The 22111-nt window shown below is 40.0% G+C and overlaps 1 protein-coding gene across 1 annotated transcript; it reads right to left on the reverse strand.

Moving 5' to 3' along the window:
- Positions 1-818: 818 nt before the first annotated feature.
- On the reverse strand, positions 819-20740 carry CUNH11orf97 (chromosome unknown C11orf97 homolog). The gene is made up of 4 exons (XM_032295743.1): positions 20499-20740; positions 15471-15575; positions 5033-5158; positions 819-1133 (listed from the first exon to the last, which is right to left on the reverse strand). The coding sequence occupies exons 1-4, from the start codon at positions 20641-20643 to the stop codon at positions 1129-1131; spliced, it is 381 nt and encodes a 126-aa protein (XP_032151634.1). The 5' UTR covers positions 20644-20740; the 3' UTR covers positions 819-1128.
- Positions 20741-22111: the final 1371 nt, after the last annotated feature.

Below are 22111 nucleotides of genomic sequence, written 5' to 3' on the forward strand. Positions count from 1 at the left end.
TTCAAAAAATAAAGAATGAATAAATTTAGAATGTATAAAGAATTTATGTAATTATTTAACATGATATTTTAATGAACAGGACATTATGTAATTCAGTAGTTGTTTCTGGAAATGGAATTACAGATGAGTTTTTTTTCTTTATATATCTTCGTTTTCCACTTTTTCTATATTGCACATGTATTACTTTGACAAATAATGGAAAAGGAAGAGTCTCTTTTTCTTTTTTTTTAACTTGACAGTATTCTTTAAATTACTTTTTTTTTTTTTTTTTTTTTTTGAGACAGAGTCTCCTTCGCCCAGGCTAGAGTGCAGTGGTCTGATCTTGGCTTGCTGCAACCTCCACCTCTAGGTTCCAGTGATTTTCCTGCCTCAGCCTCCCAAGTAGCTGGGATTACAAGTGTGTGCCACCATGCCTGATTAACTTTTGTATTTTTAGTAGAGACAGCATTTCACCATATTGAACAGGCTGGTCTTGAACTCCTGACCGCAAGGTGATTGGCCCTCTTGGCATTCCAAAGTGCTGGAATTACAGGTGTGAGCCACCACCCCTGGCCTAAATACTTTTTAAAAGATCTTACCATAAATTTCCTGGCTCCTTACTATTTAGTGAACAAGTTCTAGAGTAATGATTAGCTCTATCAAGGTTAGCATAAAAATGTTTATCTCTGAGTCAAAGGCTTTTTGTCTGTGTCATTCATTTACTCACCATTATCTGTATCTGGATTTAGTTCTGCTTTTTAAAAATGGGCTAACACATTATGCTGTAGTAGAGGGTTAAGGTTTATAATGTTTGCCTTGAAGTAAATACTCAGTAAATTTGCCTTTGTTTCATCATTGTTTCACATGTTTAATAAAATGAACAGAATTAGAAGCCCAATGTATTCTGTGACAACTAAAAACAAATATAATATTTTCCTTTATAGTTTTCAGGTGCTTAGTGAACTTTTCCAATAGTCTTTCATTACTTTGGATTAACGTATAGATAGGTATTAATACCGATAATAGTAATTACAGGCTTTCATATATTTTTTGCACGCATCTTAAATCCTGAAACAAGCTTGAGTTTCTTCTCTGTTCTTCAGATATCAGCAAAAAGAGGTTCCTTGTTAATGGAAAATTCTACTCATCTTATCCTAGAGTTAAAAAAACATGAAAAAATAAATGTTTTACTTTGGGAAGATGCTTTTTAATCTCATGTTCCCATTTGATAGAGCAGAATGTAAGAGCCATAGCCATGTCATACCAGTACCCGGAAAAGCCACTACTCAGTCTTCCAAACCCTCACAACTGAAGCATAGTTTCCAGACAAGCAGCATCAGCATCACCTGGGAGTTGGTTGGAAATGCAGAATCTCAGACCCCACCCCAGACCTATGGTATCAGACTCTGAATTCTATTGAGATACCATGTGATTTGTAGGCACATTCAAGCTTAGCACCAGACTAGAAAACACTTTTTTTTTGGCTTGTTTTATGGCACAGAATAAGAAGGAAACAATAAAAAGTTTTGTTTGTTTGAGACAGTCTTGCCCTGTCACTCAGGCTGGAGTGAACTGGCACAATCTTAGATCACTACAACCCCTACCTCCCAGGTTCAAGCGATTCTCATTCTTCAGCCTCCTGAGTAGCTGGGACTAGAGGCATGTGTCACCCACCTGCTAATTTTTGAATTTTTAGTAGAGATGGGGTTTCGCCATGTTGGCCAGACTGGTCTTGAACTCCTGGCCTCAAGTGATCAACCTGCCTCGGCCTCCCAGAGTGCTGGGATTGATAAAAGTAAATGAATAAAACTTCTTAGTGTGATGAAAGCAGTAGATGCTTCACAGTCTAATGGAAACATGCTTTAGAACTATAGTTGGATGATCATGGTTCTAAATTTAAACTTTAAATGATGTATATTATTTGTTGGAAAAGTCCTAACTACCATGGTCATCATAATCACATTGTTCACGAGAAAGCACAAGCGAATTGTTTCAATTGACAGCGAGATTTGACTGAAGTATCTTACTGTAGCATACTTTATGGGAGAAGTTCCTAGAAAACTCATTGTAATCCACAGAAGACCACTCTTTGAAAATGTTGGTTCCAAGATGTATTTAAAATATATGCAACTTTTCATGAGTCACACACTGAAGACAGTAGGTTGCACTGCTTTTCCCTCTATTGTTTGCATTTGGTTTAGTTTAGCAGTCTCAAGTAGAGAAAACTATATACTTTGAGGGAGTGACGGATGTATGTGAGTTAACAGCAAGAAGGTTCTAAACATAAAGAAGGGATTTAACATATTCTCACTGATTCATTCATTAATTGGTCATTCTCATGACTAACAGCAATTGAGTACCTACTGTGCCGGGCACTGTGCTAAGTGCCAGATACACAGTGTTGACTAAAACACTCAGTCCCTGCCTTCATGGTGCTTTTGATAGTATATTAATTACTACTGACAGTTTTTGGAAGTTATCTGTGGATTTTGTTCATCTATGATATTTGTGTGCCTACCATCTTCCTTTTTTTAATTCATAATGAGAAAGGTCTAAATTATTGGTTATCAATCTTACATATAGATTGATCAATTGTGATTGTACAGCAGATAGTAGCAGTTCATATGGTAAGACAAAAATGCAGTGGGCCACCTACAGAGATGAAGCTAAGCTGTAGGTCAATAACAGTTACATATTGTAACGTGACCACTGTAAGGTCTTGGCACCTGCTGGAAATAAATAGAGGGCTGAGGGCTATTAGGAAGGTAGAGTGGATGAGTAAAAATGAGGGGGAGCTGTAAAATATCTCTTAAATTGTATGGATGAAAGTAATGCAATTATGGTCAAAATGAAACATAATTTTTTATCATACGTCCCCAATTGATAAATTAGATAATTTATTGGACTTGTATGTCTTCAAATAGAAGTAATTTGTTATTCAATCAGTCTCATAATATGTGCACAGAAAACCATTCATCTTTAAAACGAATTACTTTGTGAGTTTTCTTGGAATGATGGATTTACCTACGATAAGTGGAACCTAAGAAATTGAGTGGAAAGTTGAGATAAATAGCCTACAATAGGCAAGTGGCCCAGACTTTGGTTGATGCAACCATTACTTCGGGACACTAATATCTTTGTGAATTATGAAGGTAGCTGCCTCTCAGATTCCTAAAACTTTGCGTTCCCATATCCCTGGCATTTGTACCTATTTAACCACAATGCCACAACTGTTGCTTGTTGCACAGTGACTAGATTCTCTGCCATGATGGCCCAGTAGTCTTGGGCCATAGTCTTGGAACTAAGGGCATAGTCTTGGAAGCCAGATGGAAATGGGTTTGTAGTTCTGGCTCCACTACCTCCTAGACATGGAATCTTAGGCAGTGGATGTCTCTATATGCCTCAGTTTTCTTACCCAGAAAATGGAGATTATAATCCTCAGCTCATATGATCATGTGGATTACATAACTATATAAAACACCTGCTGCCATGCCTGGCACATGATAAATGGTGGCTACTACGCTTTATCATCATTAAACCAAAGTCTTCCTAACTGGTTCCTGTTTGCTACGTGAATCCCCTTTAGTAACAAGTTTTGTATTTATTTGTTTTTTTTAACCTCTTGTCTCAGTTTCTTAGTGGCTATATTTTTTTCTTTACTGAATTCATACCCAGAGGCTACATCCCTGGCCTCCTGGGGACTTTACTCCTGTGTGGCACTTTTATTGAGCTCTCATCTCATTTCGGGTTCAATAGGCATCCTAGCTTGTGGGCACTTAGATCAGAGATGCAGTAGTGTCTAGTTGTTGAAAGCATGGACTTTGGAGACAGGCTGCCTTGGTCCAAATATCAGCATTTCTACTCTTCTACTTACTAGGTGAGTCACCCTGGGTAAATTATTTCACCTCCCTGAAATATATATGAAAAAAATGTATATATATAATATATATATATATATATATATGTATGTATATATATTTTTTTTGGTGGAATCTCACCATGTCACCCAGGCTGTAGTGCAGTGGTACAATCTCAATTCACTGCAACTTTGGCCTCCCAGGTTCAAGCAATTATTCTGCCTCAGCCTCCCGAGTAGCTGGGATTACAGGTGCGCACCACCACACGCGGCTAATTTTTGTATTTTTAGTAAAGGCGGGGTTTCACCATGTTGGCCAGGCTGGTCTTGAACTCCTGACCTCAGGTGATCTGCCCGCCTCAGGCCTCCCAAAGTTCTGGGATTAGAGGCATGAGCCACTGTGCCCGGGCTATTATTGTATATGTTAAGACTCTAGAATAAGCAGTGCTATATAGCATTGCTATTATGATTCACATCTTAGTTGAGTACCCAAGCTTGAATTTTATCTACTTCTCCCTTTTTACCCATGGAAATCTCCCAGTTGTAGGTCTGTTCTGAGGATTCATGTACGTAGCTGCATGTCCCTAGATTATCCGGACACTGTGCTTCCATATGAAGACCTCTGTCTTCCCCACACTCTGCTACAAATATTTCTGGCAGACACTGGCTATGACAGTAAGGAATGACTAATATTTTGTTCCGAAGTTTATGTCTACTAAGGAACAACAGTGTCCTGGGCCAACTCTGGTGGCCTCATTCTTAAAATAGGGTGAAACTAAGAGAGCCAAGCAAAGTGGCTGCCATGTTCTTCCTTCATTCCCTCATTTCCCTTTCCTCATTTCCACTGGGAAACAAAAATCATCTACCTAGAAGAAAAGACAGTGCAGGATTTCTCTTCACAGAGGTTGACTGTGTGCTAGAAAGTCTCGTATCAATAGAAAGTCAAGGAAAAAAGTCATGAGTATAACTCAGAGGATGAACTTCTGTTGTATCCATGGGGGTAAACTGGTTATATGAATTATTATTATTTGAGCTCCATAATTACATAATATGGCAAAACTGAAAGAAATTCAAGAAACAAGTCAAAGGAAGGCTGAATTTTGATTGAGATCTTTAAACAGAGCATATACCACTGGTTTGTAAACAGCAGAGTCCCCTGAGGGGCCTCAGTGGAAGTCAAGGGGATCAGGGTCTTACTTCTTAGTCCTCCGTGCCTGGAATAGTACTTGGGTTGTGGCAATAAACCGTTTCTGCTGGACAGTCCTGGCTTCAAGCCTCCCACAGGGAGATTCCTTTTAATGCTCCAAATCCCTTCCAGGGCCACTGTCAATATTTTTTAAAGCAAGAAAAGAATTATTAGCATATTCTCTTTTTAGCACAAAGTGCTTTTAAAGTATTTAATTGGTGATTATTTTTTCATTTATTTGGGTGGGGGTTTATTTGGTTTGACTAATCATACCACCCAAATCTTTGTCATTTGTTTAATCTTTTATTCAATTTCATTAATTCAACTATTTGCTATGCAATTAAACCTCCACAGTACTCTTAGATAATTTTAAACAGATAGATGGAAAAGTCAGTATAGAAACGCAGAAGGATCAGGAATAAAAGTTAATAAATAGAATTCATTTAGTCAACTTTATCTGATTCTGATGTCATTCCTACAGTAAGAGAAAATCTTTCCCAAGATAATAGGACCAAAAATCACTACATTAATTCATCTAATAGTTAATTCATCCAATAGATTCAAGAATCTTCCAAAAGCCACAAACTAGATGCTGTTTATTCTCCCCTTGAAAAAAAAAGCAACAATAAACTCATTGGATCCTACATTTAAAACATTGCAAAATACCTGAAAAATGATGTTTGCCCATTGATAATTATAGGTCTTAGATCCTGATGCCATTCAATAAGGTTTAGCAAAGATTTGCACTGGGTTATCCTCCATATCCTAAAATCACCAGGTTAGGTTTTGAGAATGAGTCAACAAGCGTGTGGTGAATGTCTACCGTGTATAAAACTGCAGCCCAAGCCTAGTAAGTTGGTAGATTCTGGTGAGTTGCTAAGGCTGCAAATATTAATGCCAAATATTCTCCACAGATCCAAGGCTGCCCACTGGCATCTTTGCTGATATTTGATCCCTCTCTAAAGGGTTCCATAGCAAGTAATTACTGGCAGCATAGTCTCTGGGTTCAGAGGAGATCTGGGTTTTGATCTTAGTTCTGCCATCTTAACAGCTGTATGATTTTCGCCAAGTTATTTAACCCACTATGTCTTAGTTTCCTCATTTTTGAATTAAGATAATAATATCCACTTGAATGATTATTGTAGGATTTAGATGAGATGACTATAAAGTGCTTTGTACTCAATAAATGATAGCTACCTTTTTTACATGGCTAATGATTTTACTATCCAGGCATGGACTAAGATTCCGTGACTGGAGGTAAAGTCATTGACCTGACTTGCCAAGCTGAATGTCAATACTTGCCTCTCCTTTCCCAGTCCCCAGAGCAGCTGACTGTCTATCAAGATTACTTTCTCTTTTCTTCAGAGACCTTCAAGAATGATTCCACAATCTCCTTCTGTAAAGTCCTTACAAAGTTTAAGCTGTTTCTTCTATCTAACCTTAATCTTCCCCTGCCATTCAAGCTAGTTTCCTCTTCTATCCTGTTCAGAGATAGAAAAGGGCTGCTCCCCAGCCTCTAGATAATAAACTCTCAAATTTATGAGCCCATAACATTTATTCAACGCCCCCAGTGCACGATACCCTGTGGGAGACCAAGAAAATAGATTTAGACTTGTGATTGACATTTTGTGACAATCCAGTGCATGGAAAGCAGTATAAAATCAGGACGCAGAACTGTGCAGACAAATCACATCAAATTAGAAGAAACAATTGTACTAGTCAAATATAAGCATGCATTTTCAGTTGCAATCACAAGAATGTCATAGAGAAAATACCTGAAATATAAATACAGATGCTCAGAAATGCATTAGAAACCCTCAAAGCAAAATATGGTTATGCATAAAAATGTACTCTATTCAGGGATAATGGTTGCTGGAAAAATAATAGCCCTATCTACATTTGAAGTGATGTTTGGGTGAAGAAGTCACAGAAGTTGATACATTTGACTGGAGAAAAGGGGGTCTAGAAAAAAACACGGATGCCCTCTGAGGTAGCTGCTGCTTTTAAGGAAACTTAACTCCCTGAGCTCAGGGCATATGCATTCCAGAAGGAAAAAGGCAGACAAAGGGGGCACAGAGCCAGAAAGACTTCAAGTGTCAGCTCCTCTCAACTGAAAAAGAAAAGGGCAGCAGCACAAGGGGAGAAGCTAGAAGAAAACAATCAAATGTGTTCTTACTGCTCAGAATCTTCTAGAGATTTTTCTTCTCTCTTCCCTTCTCATGCCTCCAACACCTTCTACTCTACTCTTCTACTCACCTTCTACTATAAAGGTTTCTACCTTTATAGGTGTATTTTTATCCTGAATTTTTAAATTGCTAAACCATGTCTTTATGCCAAAAATTTTAGCCAGTGGGAACTGGCCTGGTCTTATAGGGAAGATAAGATCACTCCTTCAAAATATTTTAGTTCCTCTCAGCTCTCTCTGGACTGTAAATAATGAACATTGGAGCTTGAAAAGCCATTTTAGAGCCATATTGTCTGTACTTCTCTTGCGTAAACAAGGTCAGAGATTTGACTAGAGAAAGAAAAAGTTAAGTAATTTTAATTTATGTCTGGTGACTCCTAGGCTCCATAATTGTCTTGACATGCCTTAGGTCTAGTAAATCTCTCTATATTGTAGGTGCTGAAAAGTTTTAATTGAATAAAGTGGTAAATAACAAATATATCCACACTTGCTTAGCAACATTTTGCACTTTCTAAGCTTGTCTTAACATAGTAAATAAACTGGATTCAAAATTAAGTTTTCATATATTAAGGCACATATAGACAAACATTAATGTATTTGGCAATACACTTCTAAAATTCCTTGGAAAAGGAAGTGTTGTATAAGGGGAAAATTAGTAAGTTTATTAATCAAATTTTTCATGACTACTATAACCTCTGTAGGTTTTAGCCAGAAAAATACAAAAGCCCCTGCAACTTGAAAACATTAAATTAATATATCACCTTATTTCTACAAAGTCCTTTATAGAAGTTCTTAGAAATACAGAAATAGTTTTAAAATAGACAATACAATAAATGCAGTAGTTCCATAATGAACATCTCACAAGCCTACATTTTTCTTTCTTTCTTTTTTTTTTTTTTGAGATGGAGTCTTGCTCTGACATTCAAGCTGGAGTGCAGTGCCAAGATCTCGGCTCACTGCAACATTTGTCTCTGGATTCAAGCAATCCTTCTGCCTCAGCCTCGAGAGTACCTGGGACTACAGGCACATGCCACTATGCCTGGCTAATTTTTGTATTTTTAGTAGAGACAAGGTTTTACCATGTTGCCTGGGCTGGTCTCGAACTCCTGACCTCATGTGATTGGCCTGCCTTGGCCTCCCAAAGTGCTGAGATTACAGGCATGAGACACTGCGCTCAGCCAATTCAACATTTTTCTTTTTGAAAAGTTGTAAGGAAAGGAAAATATTCAAGAAATCACTGAGAATACATGAATGATAGACATCAGCTAAATTCTTCCTTATCCAGAAAGTTCTATAAGTTGCCCAAATTGCATGTTTATTTTATTAAAAGATCTGAAGAGAAAATGATACTCCTTTTTTTTTTCAGGATGAGGGTAACCTTTTCAAGTAGACCCAGGTTCTTTGCCCGTATCTGATAGGAACGTGGAAAGCCTCTGAAACCTGTCTTACCTCAAATTTGAAACTGGAGGCTAAACTGCAACTGAACCTAGAGAAAACTAGCAACATTTCTTTTTTTAACTGAAGAAAGCTCTATTTGCTTTCAAATCTCTGTTCCTTTCTGAGGGCATAATCTTAGGTTTTAAAGAGAGATAGAAGAACCCAACGGCTAAGATCAACAACATTAGCTTCTGACAAACCTGTGTCCAGGTATCAATATGACATTGAACAAGTCACTGCACCCCCCTGAGCCTCAGCTCCAAGTTCTTCGAAATGGGAATTAAACGAGCATATATCTAAATAACTTATTGCAAAAATTAAAGGAGATAATTTGTAAAAAAAAATTATCTGCAGAAGATACTCTGTAAATGATAACCAGTATTACTATTATCACAATAATTCCCAACATCAACATCATCATATAAAGAGACGTCCCTACCTCTCATCCCAGCATCCAGTGCTTCTAACTCAGCCTATGTATCACCGCATCAGGAGCCCTCAAGGAATCAAAAGTCTAGAGAAGGGAGGACTTAGAGGTCTGTCAGCCCATTATTTCTATTGTCACTGATGGCATTCCCTAGGCCCAAGTATATAGTGCAAAGTGACAACCACGTGAGACACCTTGTCCATTTCAGTGTCTTCACAGCCCTTATTAACTTGTGGTCATCACAACATGACCACAAGAACAAATAGGACAGCTCATTCAGATAAGAGCCCCTGTCTGGACAACTCTGTCTCCTGAGTCCCCTCGCTATGCAACCAACAGTATCCCAAAAGAAATATAACGTTCATTCTATTAAACTTTCATAAACTTCTTAATCCTTTGATTTTTTACTAATTTCATTCAACCAAAGGAGAAGAGAAAAAGCACAGAAATAACCCCACAGCTTCTGGATACTTCCATAATTATCACTGTTAACTCATTCAAATATAAAATGTGCTATAATTTGTTTACCTCCAGGACAGATTGCCGTCTTAGTAGACTCTTCAATAAGTTTACCCATGCTTTGCTACATAGCCCAGTATTGCAGTATTTTATCTATAGTTAAGGAAAATCCAGACTGGACTCTTATTGAAATCTCACCTTCAACAATAATGACTTCGTTGTGAGAGTATGTGGAGTTGATTGACTTAAAATTCAAACAAACCCAGCCAATTCATGCACTTCTACAAATATGCTTAGATCCATGCATATATGTTGGGGTCACTAGAATTTAGACATGCTTGGGCATATGTACAAAATAGTATATAGTATTTATCCAAAGTCACAAATTCAAATATATATAGAAAGAGGCCAGGCATGTAATATAAGTAAAGCTGGCTAGGCCAAGGGTAAGAAATAATTTGTTCTCTCAGTCTTTTCTTTTTTTTTACTACTTTTGATGGAGGCATCATACAAGAGAAACAATTTTTCCTATTTCTACAATAAGAAGAAAAAACCTGCAGTGGACACATGAACATATATAACTTGTGATGTTTCCCACTGGAGTGGAGAACTTGGTGTAGGATGCTGAACAGTGGAGTGGGAAGGTCAGCAGGGGGCATTGTAGCCCAACCACAGCCACTATTGCCTGGTGCAAATGGTGCCCTGGTGTTGTCAAATCATCCTTTATCCTCCCCACTCAAGAAAATCTAGACATCTAGATTTGTATGTAAAGTTTCTAATTTTTAAATATTGACAACTGGTCCAGGTACTTAAAAATTATACTGCAGGGCAAATAAATATATCTGCAAGGTGAACCTGGCATATGGGTCAACATTTTGGGATCTTGAGTCAAACTAAGGTAACCCTCAGAGTCTAATTAAATGTGGAACATGATAGTCTGGTGTGGGGATAGAGGATGGCTCTCTGGTTTTGCTTTTGGATCTTAGGCCATGCCATTCATTGGGAGGGGCGATATATGGGATGCAGCAAGTGGGAAGAGGTGTGAGTTTTGTTTTAGACATGTTGGGCCTGAGTTTATCTTATGACTTATGGGACATCCAGGAAAAGTAGTTTAGCCTGGAGAGGCACATTTCAGAGGCATCCTAGGGAGGCCATAGTGGAAAGTATGAGAAGATCCCAGGAAAGCGAAGGAGCGGTGTGGGAAACACTCTGATAAACATTAAGATTTGGAGAATGGAGTGAATAAAAAGAGTGCTTAAGGGAGGATGAGAATGAAGTAGAGGGAAAACCAGGACAGTTAAGTATCATGGAATTTGAGGAAGGACAAAGTTTAAGGAGAGAGCCATCGACTATGTCAAATGTTGCAAAAATTTCAAGCCACCTTGAGGCAAAACAGTATCCACTGCATTTAGCCCTAACATGTCACCAGAGACACCACAGTGAGTAGAAAGTCAATGGGAATGGGGGCAGGGGTCAGACCTGAATTTGGATATGGTTCTGCTACTTAATGTACAGCCTTGGGCAAGTTAAAAAAAACCTCTCAAAATCTCAGTTAACTCATCCTAAGATGGGGATCAGAATATCAGTATCATATAGCTTTGAGAGGATTTGGCATAAGCAAAATTAAGCCCCTGTCCTCAGGTAGCTTGTGTACTAGTGGGAGAGATAGTCAATGAAGAAGTATATAAAGAAATATGGATGTTCCTCGACTTACAATGGAGTTACATCCTGAAAAACCTATCATAAGTTGAAAAAGTTCTAAGTAGAAAATGCATTTCATATACCTAACCTACCAAACATCATCATAGCTTGGCCTAGCCTACCTTAAACATGCTCGGAACACTTAGATTAGAATGGCTAACTGGAAGCTGCAGCTCGTGGCCACTGCCCAGCATTGCAAAAGAGTATCCAACGGCATATCGCTGGCCCAAGAAAAGATCAACATTCAAAATTTGGAGTAGGGTTTCTACTGACATGTATCACTGTCACACTGTCACATTGAAAAATCATAAGTTGAACCATGATAAGTTGGGGACTGTCTGTATAAAATTTCAGGTAGCAATAGAAAACAAGAGAAAGAAGAAAGTTGTCTAAGAGATTAGAGGGTGACTTGGAGGGCAGTTTTCTATTTTGACCTGGTGGAGTGGAAAGGCTTCTCTGAGAAGATGGCATATGCAGTTGAAGCCTGAATGAAGAGAGAGTAAGCCATCTGAATGTCTGGGTAATGTTTAAATGTCCTGGGGTAAAAATGGGTTTGCATGTTCCAGAATGTCAAGAAAGCCTGTGTGGTTCAAGTGGAGTGGGAGAGTATAGGAGATGAGATCAGAGAGGTGAAGTGGCCATAGGAGAATCAAATCTAGTCTCAGAATAATAAAAAGCCACCAGCGAGCTTTATGCATGGAGGTGACATGTAACAATTTATGTTTGTACAAGACCCTTCTGGTTTCAGTGCAGAGAATTAACAGTAGCACAGGCAGCAGTAGAGGCTTAGGAAGCCATTGCCAGGCCCGAAAGAGGTGGCAGTGGCTTGGCAAGGGTGCCAGTGGGGGATTTAGGATATATATTGAATTCAACAGGATTAGCTGATGCACTGGATATGAAGTTAGAGGACTTGACTTCTAGGTGTTTGGTGGTACCATCTCATGATATGGGAAAGCCCTACGGGTTTTTTAAAAGCCTGAGGGTAAAGAATAAGAGCTCTGTTCTGGACATCTTAAGGTTAAGAGGCCTATTTGATATCCAAGTGGAGAATCAAATAGGTTTTTGGGATTTAAGGGCAAAAGTATAGGATAGGGTTAACAAAATGGAGTCGGGCCGGGTGCAGTGGCTCACGTCTGTAATCCTAGCACTGGGAGGCCGAGGCAGGTGGATCATGAGGTCAGGAGTTCAAGACCAGGCTGACCAAGATGGTGAAACCTTGTCTCTACTAAAAATACAAAAATTAGCCAGGTGTGGTGGCAGGTGCCCGTAATCCCAGCTACTTGGAGGGCTGAGGCAGAGAACTGCTTGAACCCAGGAGGCAGAGGTTGCAGTGAGCAGATTGTGCCACTGTACTCCAGCCTGGACGACAGAGGGAGACTCTGTCTCAAAACATAAAATAAAATAAAATAAAATGTTGTAGTCATTAGCCCAATAGGTCTAGATGTCCCAAGGTGTGAGTGTAGGTAGAAAAAAGAGCCTATGTATGACTGAGTCCTCCAAATTATACAGGATAGGAGGTGGAGACCCAGCAAAGAAGATGGAGAAAGAATAGCTAAAGAGGTAGAAGCAAAACCAGGAAATTGGAGTATTGTGACCTAGAGGCCAAGCTGGGAAAGTGTTTTTAGAGCGAAGGAGGAAACAACTATGTCAGATGTTACAGAGAGGCTGAGTATGATGGAGGGATCATTGGACCTGGAAGCTATTTGCAATGTGGGAAAGAACAGTTTCCCTGGACTCATGGGAACAAATGCCTAATTAGAATAGATGAAGTAGTAAAGGAGAAGTAAATACATGGAGAAAATGGGTAACATGTATTTATCCTTAACATCTAGGAACAGCAGCTATAGGAACCACACAATTATCTAAAAAAGTTTTGTATAGAATTCTGCATGTATGTGACAAGATGTGTCTTCCAGGAAAACAAGCCATGGCTGTCATCAGATATTTAAAGGAGGGGTTACTACAAACTAAACTAGAAGTGAAGGTCCAAAGGCTGGCCTCCAGGCGCTCAGGCTGGGCTGAAAGCATGTGGCACTCTCTCTAGGCGCTAATTCCCTGTTCTGGCTAATGGTATGTAGCGTCTAGCCGTGATATATATTTTAAAAAGAGCAGGATTTCCCATAAGTAGAGTCTTTTAAAACCCAAACTTACAGAATCTATTGTCAGCATTGAATGATTTTTCTAGGCTAAAATAGTATCTCTGAGTGACCTCTAGTGGATATTATTTTAAAAAGCAGCCCAGACAGTCTTCATTTTATATAAAGGATATAAAAAGATTGCTTAGGAAAATGAATTTTTATAAACCAAATGATATATCCTATTCACTTAGACTGTCTCATAATCAAATGTATCCAATAAGAATAATAAAACATACAAATAGTGTATACACTAGCTTTATGTACATTTTTAAAACACTGAAGATAAATCTAAAATATAACAGTATACACTTAGAAAAAAATTTTAAACACCAGGAAAACTGTACATGTTGGCAGGGTTTCCCAGCTGAAATCTAGTAGGTCATTCCACATCATTCATTAAGGTCAAAATAGGCTTTAAAACTTTCCTTGAAGATATCGGAGCAAATTTTATCATTTTACTGGTCTCTCCTTTTGTAAGAATGGGTGATACGAGAATATTCAAAGGAGTTTCTATGTCTGCTTTAGAAATGTAAAGTGGGGCTGGGCATGGTGGCTCATGCCTGCAATCCCAGCACTTTGGGAAGCTGAGGCAGGCGGATCATGAGGTCAGGAGTTCAAGACCAGCCTGGCCAACACATGAAGCCCCATCTCCACTAAAAATACAAAAAGTAGCCAGGCGTCGTGGCATGCACCTCTAATCCCAGCTATTCAGGAGGCTGAGGCAAGGGAATCGCTTGAATACAGGAGGCGGAGGTTGCAGTGAGCTGAGATTGTACCATTGCACTCCAGCCTGGGTGACATAGCTGTTGAAAGAGAGAAAGAGAGAGAGGGCGAGAGGGAGAGAGAGGGAGGGAGGGAGGGAAGGAAGGAAGGAAGAAGGAAGGAAGGAAGGAAGAAAGAAAGGAAGGAAGGAAGGAAATAAATGTAATGTGGGCACGTACATCATGTAATCTGAAATGACGGACTTCTGGGCCTGCAGCATCTCTCTTAGGAATCCTTAGGGAATTTGGACCTCACTTGCAGGTTGACCAACAATTCTCCACAGAAAATGTCAAGGTCTCTGAATGAGGGAGTCTGTGGAATGGTTCTGTTATTTCTTCTAGCAACTGCTGATACCCAAGAGTGTCACAATAAAAATCTGATAATTTGGAGAGCATGAAATATGCATCTAGTATTCCTTGAAAAGGAATATGATAATGAAGGGTGCCAGCAGTTTCTAACTAACATCTGGGATTCTGGATCTCTTAGAGCATCTCTTTTCACACATGAACTATCAATAAAGGCTAGCAATGCTCAGATCCTCTATGGGATAAAATCCTTGGATAATTTGATCATGTAAATGACTTAGATATTTCTGAGTCAGTGATTTGCAAAGTGGGGTACTGGACCAGCAGCATCAGTATCACCTGGGAACTTTGTAGAAATCCAAATTCTTGACCCCCACTGCAGACCTACTGAGCCAGATACACGAAAGGAGGGAGGGAGGGAACGAAGGAAGGAAGGAAGGAAGGAAGGAAAGAAGGAAGGAAGGAAGGAAGGAGGAAAGAAAGAAAGGGAAAGGAAGGAAGGAAGGGAAGGAAGGAAAGGGAAGGGAAGGGAAGGGAAGGAAGGGAAGGAAGGGAAGGGAAGGAGGGGAAGGAAGGGAGGAAAGGGAGGAAAGGAAGGAAGGAAGGAAATGTGGGCACATATGTCATGTAATCTGAAATGATGCATGGGGCCCAGCAATCTGCTTTTAACAAGCTCCCAGGGAACTCTGATGCAAGCTAAAGTTTGAAAACCACTGTTACTGGTCATACCTACATTGATAAAAATGAACGATGTTACTGTGTTTTTCAGGCACTTGGAAAAAATTGTACATGCCATTAAATAAAAATCACTCCGCCAAAAAATGGGACAGCAAAGTACATACTGATATCTAGCTCATTTCTTTCTAGATATAAAGGTTTATTTGGATATAAGCAAAATAATTATAAACTAGCTCAGGAACTTTCCAAAAACTTATTTTTCTTTCAATAGTATAGCTTTATAATAAAATATTCTGTCATCAAATAGGCAATTTTATATGCATTTCACAAATATACTTCATTTGTCACTGAGATTACCTGCAGCTGGATTTTTAATGTAGCATTCATCTCTCTTAAGATAAAGTTCTTCTTCCAGTACTTCCTTAATTCTCTTATGTGGTTCGCAATATAAAAATTTCTTCCCTATAAAGGCATTAACAAAATCAATTACTTAGTATAAATTCTGCCCAATCTTCTAGTCGTTACATCTACCTGATAACTATTTTTTTTTAAAGAAGACATATTATTCCATACAGATATCAGACAATTTGCCCTGAAGGCTCTATCTTGGAACAATCTCTTCCATGGGAACTTTTAGTTGTTTTGGGACTTCACATTTTCATGTAATTCCTGAACTTGCAAGGTAGGTTTCAGGTACCTCTTTTAGGTGTTGTGAAGAAATAAAGTTCTCTCATTAGCTTCAAGAAAACTCGCGCTCCTTTATTCAATGAATTCTTATTAAAGACCTCCTGTGTTACTGGCAGTTGGCTAGGGGCTGTAGACAGAGCAATCTGAATGAGACAGATGTGTGTATGGAGCTTGCAATCCAGGTGCAGAAGAGAGAATGAAATCTCAGCATTTTTAAATCATCATTTTAAAAGACTGAAACTGAAATGTAGCAGTGAACACTTATGGACATAGGATTTTTTTCTGGCCTCCAAACCTGGACCTATAGGACATGACTACAACAGTCCAGGACTGGATTACTTCTTCTAAACACCATAGCTACATTTCTTCTGCTCAGCCCAGATGTGAGAACTCCAGAAGAATAAAAGAGCTCTGTGCCATTGGGCCTCCCCATATCTCCAGTCTCTCCTGTCAGCCTCTCTCTCTTGCTCTCTGAGCTCCAGCCATGTGACCTTGCTGTTCATTTCTACCTTTACACATGCTGTTTATGCTACGTGACCTGCCTTTCTCCTGGTTTTGCCTACATAACTTCTCAAATTTTAGGTCTTGGCTTAAACATCAGTTCTTCAGGGAAACTTGCCCTTACTCCACAATCTAGAAACGAGTTTTTATCACGGCACCCTCCTTTTTTCTTTCATTTTACTTATTGCAATTTGTATACAGTGTCATTTCTTTCTATATAATTATTTGTGTAGCTGTTCACTTAGTATCCATCTTCTTTACCAGACCACAAACTTCACAAGGGCAGGGGTGTTGTCTCTTCAGTTCATCAGAGTCATAGAACAGAGCTTGGCATAATAATAGATGCTCAACAAATGTGTGCTCAGTTAGAACTAAGCACTGTTAAATTCAAGCTCAGCTAAGGACTATTCTGTGCGCATGTCTGTCAATGCAGTTATATGGTCACTGTGAATGTCAGTTAACCGATAGTTCTAATTTCAGTACCCAAAAGCTCAATTCAAGGAACCATTGAAAACCTAAACAACCAAATACTTTAGTTGTTTAAGGTTTGATTTTAAACTCACAAATATATGGGCAGGTATCTCATCTTTTCCAGACTAATCAGTAAACAACACAAATGAGTCAATTTGAGGGGCATGCAGACTGGCCCAAAGCGGGCAAGAGACCGGCTGCTTCTGGCAGTGATCCCAGGTCATTCCTGATCATGAAGACCCAGACACACCCTCAGACATGAAAAAGTTAGAATTACATACTTTCAGGGTCTCATCCTTGTTTCCCCAACGTTGGAAGTCATATGAATAAAGTATGGAATCAGTTTACTGAAGCCTAACTTCGGTTTAATCTTCTGTTAACTCATGATCTTCAGGCAAAAAAAGGGTTAGGAAAAAAGCTAAGCCTAAAGATCACCAGCTCTCAGTTCAGGTCTTCTGACAAATTCCAGGCCTGTTGCTAGGAAAATGTACAGAAGAAATCACTAAAGGTGATTTGAGGAATTTTGATAATTGGGAGAGAACTAAGGAGCTAATATGGGCAAGTATTTCCTGCTCAGGAGAAGAAAGGAAAGGAGGGGCGAGGAGGGAAGGGAGGGAAGGCAGAACTTTCAGGCAGAAAAAGCTTCCACAGACTTGGCTAGGGAGGGAAGGAGAGGAGAGGAAAGGAAAGAAGAAAGGGAATGAGAGGAGAGGAAAGGAGAAAAGAAAGGAATGAGGAAAGGAAAGGAGAAAGGGAAAAAGGAGAGGACAGAAGAAAGGAAAGGAGAAGGGAAAGGAGAAAAGAAAGAGGAAACGAAAGGAAAGGAGAAAGGGAAAAAAGGAAGGAGAAGGAAATGAAAGAAAGAGAAAGAAGAAAGGAAAAAGAGAGAGAAAGAAAAATCTACAAACTCTAACAGCAGTTTGATGCTGATCTTTACCAGCATTTTGAGTAGATTGGTCGATAGATGTCTTGTGTTTTTTGACGATGAGGAGCTGTGATCACTGAGAAGAATGACTAAGGGCAACATTATTCCAGACTTTCTTTTGGAACAATATTATTCCAGGGTTTTGTTTTGTTTTGTTTTTGCCGAGAGCTAATAACAATTGCTACAGTTTACTGAATGCTACCATACCCTAGGCATCTTATGTATATTATTATTTCCCTTTCTCACAATGCCCTATGGGCAAGTATAATTATTCCTGTTTTATAGTTGAGAAAGTAGCTTCCTTAAGTCATAAAACTAAAATCATGAAAATGAGAAGCCACACCTACCTGAGTCTCCCAAACTCCTAGGATTATTAAAAATTGTTTATAGTTTATTACAGCCCATAGTTATAGATCCACTGCACTCTACTAATCAGTTCATACCTTGAGGTTTCAGTGGTTTAATAAACTGGAGATTGTTGAAAGAAGTGGCCAGCCAGCCAGATTACAGCAAGCACTACAAGTGATCTTAAAGGTGACATTGGCTGGGCACAGCGGCTCACACCTGTAATCCCAGCATTTTAGGAGGCTGAGGTGGGCGGATCACTTGAGGTCAGGAGTCTGAGACCAGCGTGGCCCACGTCTCTACTAAAAATACAAAAATTAGCCAGGCGTGGTCGTGTGTGCCTATGATCCCAGCTACCCGGAAGGCTGAGGCAAAAGAATTGCTTGAACCCAAGAGGCTGAGTTTGCAATGCAGTGAGCTGAAGCCTTGCCACTGCACTCCAGCCTGAGTGACAGAGTGAGACTCCATCTCAAAAAAAAAAAAAAAAAAAAAGAAGACAAAAATGAATTAATAAAATAAAGGTGACGTTAAGTCTGCGAAACATTTGGTTGGTGTTCAAAGAGCCACTTTTATATAATTCAAGGATGTTTATATGCGAAAGGACCACACTTTGTGTTTGAGAGCAGGTCTGTGATTAGGGAGTAGAAGCTGTAGAGAGAGTGAAGGCTTTTCCAATAATTAGAGACATTTGAAAATTGAATGAATATATTGTGTGTGTGTGAACAGCCTGTCTCTACTTAGGCTGAGGTCTAAAAGGAGGTTCTGAGGGAGGATGAGGCAGAGACTCTTTCATTTTCCTATCCCAACTTTGTGAGCTTGTGAAAGTTTGGACGCCTGCCTTAAGTCATTAGTCCTTTCCCTGCAACTTGTCCAATGCCTAGCATGTAGTAAAGACTAACATATGTTAAATTGATGAGTGAATGTTAATCCCACCTTTTATTCCAAAAGCCGCAGGACTAAAGAAAGTTAGATACTAGCATCTTTAATGGGGAAGTTTCCTGATTGAATTTTAAGTAGGAGGCCAGGTGTGGTGGTCCATGCCTGTAATCCCAGAACTTTGGAAGGCTGAGGCAGGAGGATCACTTGAGGCTAGGAGTTCAAGACCCGTCTGGCCAACATGGCAAAATACTGTCTCTACTAAAAATTCGAAAAGATTAGCCAGGCATGATGGTGTGTGCCTGTAATCTCAGCTACTCGGGAGGCTGATGCACGAGAATCGCTTGAACCCAGGAGGTGGAATTTCAGTGAGCCCAGACCATGCCACTGCACTCCAGCCTGGGCAACACAGGTGTATAATAATAATAACAATAATAATAATTTTAAGTAGGAGTAAAGAATCTCCATTACCCAAATATACTGAATTTAGATGCTCTAAGCAAGGCCTCTGAATGCTGCTGATAATAATAACAAAAGGAATGACAGTTCATAGTCATACCGGGGCTGATGCTCAGGGAAGAGTCCCCTTTCACCAAGAAGGCAGTGGTTCTGTAACTCCTTGATGAGGTCTCCGGGGAGGAGAGTGTGTGGTCCACCAAGCACAAGTGCAGAGGTCCTTTAGCCCAACCCTCCCTCCTGGGGCCTGCCAGTGCAGAGGAACCCTGGAGAGCCCCAGTCTGCTCTCCAGAGAGGCAATCAAGGAGGTGTTGTAGGAGGGCTGGAAGCTACTCTGTTCCTCCGGCCTGTTATTCTCACCATCGTTCCTTGGCACCTGCTGAAGACCTGTGGGTGCAAGATGCTGTGAAATAACTGTTAATTCATGAAACAGTATGGGTGAGTGGCAGCCGGACTAGGACTCAAATTACAACCACTTCCATTGTGGCTGTGGACCAGAAATGTCTTTACCTGTTTGAATACTGTGTGTTTGGCAGGGTAGAGAGGAAAGAACAGTGCGTTAAAATGTGGCCCATAATTATGAGAGTTAAAAGGATTGGGTAATTGTAGACTGAGAGTCCAAGAAATGGAAGTTAAAAGTGATTTAAGTATTTCTCGGGCACTGACTGACTGGCAAGTCACTTCCCTTCCTCTGGTCTAGATCACAATTTCCTGATCTATAAAATGAAATAACTGGCAAAATGAGCTGTGTATTTCTAAGGGTGTATATACAAACATATACAAATGTGTATATAAAATGGTATACATCTCTGTGTGTGTGTGTGTGTGTGTGTGTGTGTGTGTGTGTGTTTTAATTTCTTTCAGAATAATGCCACTACCGACTAATTTGGAGCTGATGCTTAGACCCTGGGTTCAGGCAGGTTATGGGGAAGGAGGGCTTGGAAAGATGAACCGATGCTTTCTGCCACAGTGCTATCACCTCTGGCTCTGCCAAAAACAGCAGCTCCACCTCCCCCGCCCCAAACCTTCTCAGCCAGTGCCACTGTGGTTTCCCCCAGCTGCCCGGTCCCTCGTTCTCCGCTCCCCTCCTCCCCCGTAGCGTCCGCAGCGGAAGCCGAACTCACTTTGCTGGCCGTGCTCCAGGGGGCCCCGCCCGGGTTCCCTGTGCGCCCGGCACCCCAGCCCTGCCGGCGGCTGTGGCTGCTCCTCGTCGTGACCCGCCTCGGGCGCCACCACTGCGGTCACCACCACCGCCTCCTCGCCTGCCATGCCGCAGGGGTCTTCTGAGAGCCTCGGGCCCGCTTTCCTTCTCAGCTCCGTCCCTGGCCGCGGGCACACGAGGCGTCTCGGGTTGCCATAGTGACTGCGGATCCTTCCCGCCCCCAGCCGCCCTTCGGAGGCCCCAGGTGTCCCGCGCGCCACAGAAGGCGCTACACTTAATCAGTCAGCTACACTTAATCCTTCTTGGTTTACTGTCTTCTGAAATTAATAAGTGTAGACCTTAAATTCCCTTTAGAGAAAGTATTTCATATTGGACAAGTTGAATGGTCATCTAGTAATCCCACAGATGGACTGGAGCATCTTATGATAAAATGATTATAGCAAAGACAAAATCAATGATTTGGTGATCCTATTTTGTAGGCTGTTGCATAAATTCCTAGAACCATTGCAGGTAGGGTGAAGATGGTATATGTGTTGATCAGGAATCAAGAGTTGATCCAGAGATTTCATTTTGGTATGGGACATAAATTTCAGAATAGTCTCTGGGCTTCTTTTCATCATGATATTCTACCACTGTGATAGATAACGTAATAGATGTCAAATAATAAAATGTCTTAATATTGTAGTATAAAGACTCTAACTCCCACCACTGTGGTACGTTGTAGCTAGAAGGCTCGCTGGAAAAGCCTATTTAAGATTCATAACAGCAAAGTCAACTAGTTCTACTTTAGGCCTGAGAATTATAATATGAACTTTGAACAATCACAGAAATTACCTCTTCCTCAAGCATATGTTATTCAAAATTAAACCCTTCGTTATGAAAAACTGTTTTTTAAAAATAAAGTCTAAACTTTCCAAGATCAGAGAATATTCTGTTTGCAAACTGAGCTATTTAGCCTGCTTAAACTGGAAAATAGAAGTAATCCTTTCAAAGCACAATTAGTGACTGCTTTCAGTAGCAAAATGCTCCGGAAAGTATAAAGGAAGCAGACAATACAAATTCTGCCCTTAGGGGGTGGGATTTCTCTAATCTGTAGAGTTTGCTCTCTAGCATCAGTGAGTGTTGAGGCCTGAAAACAAGTGAGTTGATACATCTTAGGTTCTTATCAGAAACAAGACTTCCTTGGTCCACACTTAAACAGAAAGTTTTGGAATCATGGGTGCAGTCCATTCTCAAGTGAGAAAGAAGCCTCTTTCAGCAATCTGCTTGGATAGATAAGGTCTTATTCTATTATCACTAGCTATCAGCTGTACCTGTCATTTGGTGTCACTAACTTAGGCCGTTTCAAACAGAAAGTAACCTCTTTCTGCCACAAGGTATCTCCCTAGGTAGAAATCACAACATAAAGTACTCACTCTCAATATCCTGTTGTCACAATGATTCAGTTCATATATTATCTGTGACTTTTCTGATATAATCTAGTATGTTCTAACCAAAAATAAATATTTAATGTTTGATTAAATAACATTATTATTTAGTCTAGGGTGATTGGGTTACATAGAATGGATTGAAAGA

Source organism: Sapajus apella, unplaced genomic scaffold (assembly GCF_009761245.1).
Source record: "Sapajus apella isolate SASKATOON/1434 unplaced genomic scaffold, GSC_monkey_1.0 scaffold34, whole genome shotgun sequence".
Classification (NCBI taxonomy): Eukaryota; Metazoa; Chordata; class Mammalia; order Primates; family Cebidae; genus Sapajus; species Sapajus apella.